Below are 7500 nucleotides of genomic sequence, written 5' to 3' on the forward strand. Positions count from 1 at the left end.
ACTTCTGTTGAAGATCGAAGTGGGGAGAGTAAAACTGCTGGAGTGTAAGTGGTTTATAAATAAATTTTACTGATAGAATTAATATATAGCATCAGAGAAGCCAGGCCATAGAGACTACAGGAATAATACTCATACGAATATTCGTACATATATATATATATATATATATATATATATATATATATATATATATATATATATATAATATATATATATATATATATACATATATATATATGTATAGATTCACACATTTATATACACACATTTATATACACACACATATACGTATACATTAAATATAACTAATGTAAAGTACTGAGACAGTGATATCTGGATAAATAATGACTAAGTTTACGTACGTATGTTCAATATATATACATTGAGCTTGGTGGTTTAAAGAGACTATTTATTAAACATACATGTGAACCGACAGTTTATATGTGTGTATATGTATGTATGTACACACACACATATATATTTATTTATGCATGATTATATATATACATACTATATGCATACATATATACACTAATTCTCTGTCAGGTTTGACACTGTAGACTCAGTTGTTTGGTCAACTTGACTATCATTTCATTGGATTTTCAAATAAGTGGCTGAATATTCAACAGACACCTGTACCCTTATTCTAATTCTCAGATGGAGTCAGCATGACACAGTGTACCAAAGCTGGAAATTTGAATCATGAGTACAGTCTATCTAACCATCATCCAAACAGTTTCTATCAACCTATTTTCAATTGCAAGGTTTGCATCGGCTCTAGTTTATCTTACAAACAATAACTCTGAGCACCTTTTCAAACTCCACCCGTCTAACACCCGTGGACATATTTACAAAGTCAGAAAACAGCACAGCTCCCATGACTTTAGGAAACATTTTTCCACACTGAGAGTTGCTGAAGCATGGAACAAACTGCCGGCATCGGTTGTTAGTTGTCGGAGCACTGCATCCTTCAAAACTTCCATGCTTTCTGAGATTCGCCAACACAACACCTGATTTCCTCCCCTCCATACACACACAAGCATGTATCTGACTCATACATTGTTCGCTTTCCAGACATTTGTACATTACTGCATACACTTTATACGCACTTTCTAACAAGTTGTGGTGCACCTGAGCAGTGTATTCAATAATTTCATTATATATATAATATCACTTGCTCAAGATACTTGCATAGTAGGATTGAACCTGAGACCACATATTTGCAAAGTGAAATTCTTAACCAGTCAACAATGCTGTGGCCATATATATGAACATATCAATTAATAGGCAATTATAGGTAAACATAATTCACTCAATTGTTTAAAAGGTCATTTGAATATGTTAGGGTCAGTTGGATATGGATGTATTTGAAGCAGGATTTTAACAGATGGATGCTTGTCCTCTTGTCAACATTTACCTGTTTCTCAAGTAAGAGATACTTTAGCTTGCAAGTCTTTGATAGTGCAGAGCAATTGGTCACAATGTCAACAAGGAGTCACTACTTTGTACAAGTGAAGACAAAAGATGGCAACATTTATGCATATTTGTGCCCACACATACATGATGGGCATCCTAAAATCTAGCAAAGTTTCTGTAGATGGATGCCTTTTCTAATACCAGCAACTGTACAGAGTGTACTGGGTGCATTTTCCCTAGGTGTCTCCTCTAGTGAGGTTATTCACATATAAAATGTCACACAAAGAAGAAAGAATGGGGGAAATGAAAGTTGGAAAGTAAAGTGCTGGATTAAATATCTAGCAGGATTGAATTTCAACTGTTTATTCTTTGTGCTTAAATACTACAAAGACTTATACAAATGATTTTAGTACCATGATTTGTTGAACTTCATTCAAATTGGTAGCTTCAAAGAAACTCCCAAATTGTTGTTTTCTAAATAAAGTTTTTCGTTAAACATAGTTTATGGCATAAGGTGCACCTACAGAACAAGGTTTTTCTGTTAGGAGAGAAGAGGCAGATTCTAAATTTTGACAGACAGTAGCTTCTTAGTTCCTATAAAAATATTGGCAGACCACTTCAGAGAAACTCCCAAAAAGTTGCTTTCTAAATAAAGTTTTTACTTAACCATAGTTTACGGCATAAGGTGCACCCACAGAACAACTTAAGCTTCTAATCTATCATAAGATTATCTTAGATTTGCATTTATTCTTATTCTTACTGTGTATATTCTTATTCTTACCGTGGCACCTATTGCAATGAACTTAACTTTCCTTCTTATCAACAATGGGGAAAATATGTTGGCTACGTTAACCCTCATCCACATCATGTTTACTTCCATATGTTCTTCAGAGCTTAAATCTTTAGATTTACCCATCCACTGCTCAGCCACTATCTTAAAATTCCACCACATACACACTAACAACTAGATTATGATGTAACAGCAGTTTACGAAAGGGATAAACGAACCGTAGGCTAATCACTAGGGGCTCATCCTTCATTTGCTGTGCAACATTCAAAAAGAAGACAGAAAATAGGATTACAGAGAATACCAAAAGATATTTCGAGATTTGCTCTCATCGTCATCTTCAATAGTAGCACCTTGAAGGAGGTGTTACACTAATCCCTTACTGACTGTGTCTGAGAAATATAAAAGTTGGTGCAACTTACCATGTATATTGAGTAATATTCCATTTCACTTTCATGAGAATATGACTTGTAGTTCGGACAGATGATATTTACTCGGTCTCCAATATTTACTCGTAGTTTCTGATTTTCTGGTCTAAAACTGGAAATAGAATAGAATAAAATAAAATAAAATAAATGAATATAAAAATGATAAACATCCAGGTATATGAAAAATATAAAAATAAATACACAAAACCTAAAACAAAAAATCCTACGAATATATGATACAAAGTAAGCAAAGAAACCTGAAAGAAAATCTTCAAAAAGGAATGAAAAACGTCAGAATTATTATTTCATTATATATTGGTATCATAAACTTGGTTCATGTTATACCATGTTAATGGGGTGCATGTGTGAAACACTGCATGTTTTGTTTTGTTTTGAGAGAAGAGCATAACGTTCCTATGCTGCATCTGTTTGGTTTTGTCGTGGGTTTTATTTTAAGATTTCTGATATTAATTTTCTGGTATTATTAGTTTCATCTTGCTCAATGTGAGTTATTTTCTTTTCTTGGGTGATGTTGTGTGATTGGCAGCTATGTGTGTATTAGTGTTTCTATGGTGATTGCGTACAGTGTGTGCTGCTGAGTGGGTTGCGTTATTTAATGGGTGGTAACTGTTTACAATGTGATTTATGGTGTTATAGTATTGAGGATCGATTATGCAAGAGTATGTGCTGCATTATTTTATTAATTGTAGAATATGTGCTGTGTGTTGTGTTGTGTGTTATAGCATAGAATGATGATTGTGTAAGATATGTGCAATATGAATTGTGATACATTATTGGGTGGCAATAATGATAATATTTATTATTTATCTTCATCATCATTCAATAATCTTACTTTAATTGCTTATTTTTTCCATTGCATCTTAGAGTGCAGCTCTGTCTGCCTTAGGTATATGAAGTGTTTTCCTTTGGCTCTGTGTTCTATGTAATTGGAATGTACAGGGCCTAGAAATTCTATCTTTGTATGGTGTAAATATTTGAAGTCCTGGTGCTTTGGTTATGCATTTGTCTACATGTTTCTTTTTTATCCATTCTCAAAACACCTGTTAATATAAGGACTGTTTGTTTCTAATCCCACCACAATTTTGGTTATCTCCATTCAAAAATTTTTATGTTTACATGTTTTCTTCATATCTTTGAAGGATACATTTTTTTTATCTGTTGGGACTGATAATTCAATTAGGAGATGCTGCCTATGATAACAATATCCAACTGATTATCCTTGATCTCATTTAGCGAGCAATCTGGTATGTAATTGCTGAGTAATTCCCCAACACCTTTTCTGGTGTGTGTGTGTGTGTATATATATATATATATATATATATATACACCATCTCTTTCAAGTTGGTATTTCCTAATGCTGTCCTAGTTTCTAGTATATGAAAATCCCCCCACCAACTCTGATGTTCTTGTAGATTTATTCTTTATTGGCTGAGGCTGAGCAACCTGAGACACTATAATCAACCTTTGAATATCCTGCAGTTAATTAAGGATTTCTACTTTATAACATACACTTGGTGATGCTTCCTGGGCTTTAATCCTGTGCTACAAAAATCAAGAATCTTTCAGTTTTAATTTCAAGTCCTGTGCTTTTGAGCTAGTGCAAAAATTTTCGCCTGTCTATTTCCATCCAGTTCAACTTTTCTGAGTGTTGTATCTCTTGGGGGCTTTTCTTTCAGCATTGCAATCTGCAGTCCTATTTCAATTTAGATCTTATTATTTTTTTTTTTTCTCAGAATTTCTTTTTTTTTCCCTTTTCGCTTCAAAACTGTCTATCAACTTCTACTTTATATTTATTGGTTCTTGGAAATTAGAAAACAGTTTCTTCTTTTGGTCATATTTTGTAGCTAATTTTTATTGATTTTCCCTTTTTTTCTTTGTTAGCTATTTTTGTAATCTTACAGTGGATATTTTATAATAGTTTTCTGGTTACATTAGGCCTCTACCTCTTAGTATTCATGGCTATGAATAATCTTTTTATGTCAGAGTTTTAGTGGTATATTCTAATTTGTAGCCATAATTTTTCTTGCTTATCTATTTAGTCTAGCTAATTTCATTTAGTATCCAATTGAGAATATTATAACTATAACTAGAGTACTGATAGCTTATTTCCTTATTATTATTATTATTATTATTATATTATTATTATTATTATTATTATTATTATTATTATTTTTGCATCTAGCTCCACTTTAAGTATTAATCTAATTGCATCTTTAATATTCCTTGCTAACTATTTTCTTTCATTTGTATACATTATATTCTGTCTCATTCATCAATTTCTAAGTATTTGTAAATCTCTGCATGGTGTAATCCTTTTATCTCTATATCTTTATCTAACATGATATCAGTGTCTTTAATTAATTTTCCTTTTTTCAAGGTAGGGTTGCTTTGGAACTTTTTTCTAATCCAATCCAATCAGTTCTGGTAGTATATCTATGTACTATCTGTAGCAGTGTTTCAAATTGTTTATTATCACTGTTATTATCATCATCATTATTAAGGCGGTAGCAGACAGAAATGTTAGCATGCCAGGCAAAATGCTTAGCAGCATTTCGTTTGTTTTCACATTCTGAGTTCAAACTCTGTTGAGGTTGACTTTGCCTTTCCTCCTTTCGGTATCGATAAAATAAGTACCAGTCAAGTACTGGGGTCGATGTGACTGACTTACCACCCCCTATTTCTGGCCTTGTGCCAACAGTAGAAAGGATTATTATTATTATTATAATTATTATTCTATGCAACTGTTGCTGTTATTTACATGGACAAAGTTTTTGTTTTTTTACTCAGTTGCTAGTTTGCTTTATTGACAACTGTAGAGTATAATTTCCGTCTAGTTATATAGTGATTGTGAAAATAGTAATAATTTCTGATTAGGAATCATTGTTTCAAACACACACTTTCTTCTTTTACTTTTTTTTTTTTTTTTAATAATATTTGGGCAATGTTTATTTATATAAGAGAATCTTCTCTTCATTTCATAAATAAATAATGTTGCAGAATCTGTGTTGTGAAATAAGACTTAAAGAAAAAAAAAAAAAAGGAAATAAACAAATAAACAAAAGAAAGGGAAAGAAAAAAAATAACAAAGTAAGTTTAAAAAAAAAAAAAATACTAATTATAAACAACTTTGTTGGTTGTAAAACTGAAATTCTAATGTGTTGATTATTGTTGTGTGCGGTGTGGGAAAGAAAAAGCTGAATTTTGTTATAAATCATTTATTTATATATATACTTGTTTTCATTGAATCTTGCCAATAATAAAGTGGTGTAACATGAGATACAATTGGAAAGATAGAAAAAGAGTAAATAAATAGGCCGAGGTTCATTATGAAAGAATAATAATGTCCATTAGAAACAATGTTACAACTAAAGTTGAGGGGTTTCTTTCTTTCTTTCTTTCTTTTCCAGTTTACTAATATTCTTTCTTTTTTTATTCACTCTCATTGAAACTTTGTGATAAATTTTCATTTTCTAGCTCGGCTCTTAGAACCTCGGTTGCCAAGGTAGGATCTTATATAATGTTATTTAACTTAATGCCAAATATGACATGAGATAGAGAGGGAAAGTGGAAGAGAGAGAGAGAGAGAGAGAGAGAGAGAGAGAGAGAGAGAGAGAGAGAACGTGGAAGAGAGAGAGAGAGAAAGTGGAAGAGAGATAGAGAGAGACTAATGAACAAGAGCTGAAAATATATATGCGTGTGGATGTATATGTATAGGTGCAATGATGTGGTGTTGAAGAGAGAGAGAGAGAGAGAGAACAAGATAGCAATACAGCTTAAATTGAAGTTATAGAAGGTGAAGATTGCCAACAACTAGTTGAAACTACCAAAACAAAAACTGTTAACAGAAACAGAACATTAGAATTTATTGCCAGTTAATAACTGGGATTCTTCACAAGAAAGAGCTATGGAGTAAGGGAGGAATGGAGGATCTATAGAGCTGGAAATTTTCTGTTGCAGTATGTTAGCTGATTGTAATTTCACTCATAATTTCGATTCACCAAAATCAACAACAATGAAACCTTTGTAAGAAACAGCAGCTAAATCTCCCTCAAATTACACCCTGGTGTCTTAACAAAAACAAATGAAGAATACATTGGACAATATAACCAATGGTATTTAAGTTAAGTTAAGTTAATTTTGGCTCAAAAAGCAAGGCCATGTAGGGGGACATGGAGTTATGTACAGGGTGGTGTTCATGCAAAGAGTTCAGGCCATTTCTGGTCAAGAGAGACTTTGAACTGAGCGGTCATCGGCATCTTCACTTTCTCGTCCGGCAGCTTATTCCACGGATCTGCAACCCGGACGGAGAAAGCCCCTCTCTTTCGATTGAGATGAAATCGTCGCAGATAGAGCTTAACAAAAACAAAGTATTTATATATAAAAACAAGAGGGTGATGGTTGGAATGCCTTTGGTCATAAGCTGTCCAACCAGAAACTGACCTGATGGTAAACAGCAACCACACTAAAATTGAAACTTCAAAAATCAAAATGGCACTTGTTACTTTTGGAGACTCAAATATGGTAACTTCTGAATGTCAAAGAACGAAGGTATTTAAAACAAAGGTGTTTTAAAATGTCTTCCTTCCGTCATGCTTTGGGTACTTTGTTTTTTTTTTGTGTTCCAAAGCTTATACCATCAATTCATAAACACGATAAGACCCTCCTCTATATCACGCTAACACACACGAACATATATATTGCTTCATCTTCTTTGATGATAACTTGTTATCGATATTCATCTATCTTAAAAGCTCAAAAGAACATTAACCTGTGGAATGCTATGTTTTTCCATTTTCTGCTGTTTACTAAATATTGTTGATGTTCAGATGAAGAAGAAGAGCAAGAAAA

At 32.7% G+C, this 7500-nt stretch overlaps 1 protein-coding gene across 1 annotated transcript in view; it reads right to left on the minus strand.

The window, feature by feature from the left end:
* Positions 1-7500, minus strand: part of LOC115218503 (ephrin-B1) — a 360527-nt gene that overhangs the window by 32105 nt on the left and 320922 nt on the right. Inside the window, exon 2 of the mRNA XM_029788361.2 lies at positions 2626-2743. Coding sequence (XP_029644221.1) covers positions 2626-2743 — 118 coding nt within the window. The remainder of the gene's footprint in view (positions 1-2625; positions 2744-7500) is intronic.

Source organism: Octopus sinensis, linkage group LG13 (assembly GCF_006345805.1).
Source record: "Octopus sinensis linkage group LG13, ASM634580v1, whole genome shotgun sequence".
NCBI lineage: Eukaryota > Metazoa > Mollusca > Cephalopoda > Octopoda > Octopodidae > Octopus > Octopus sinensis.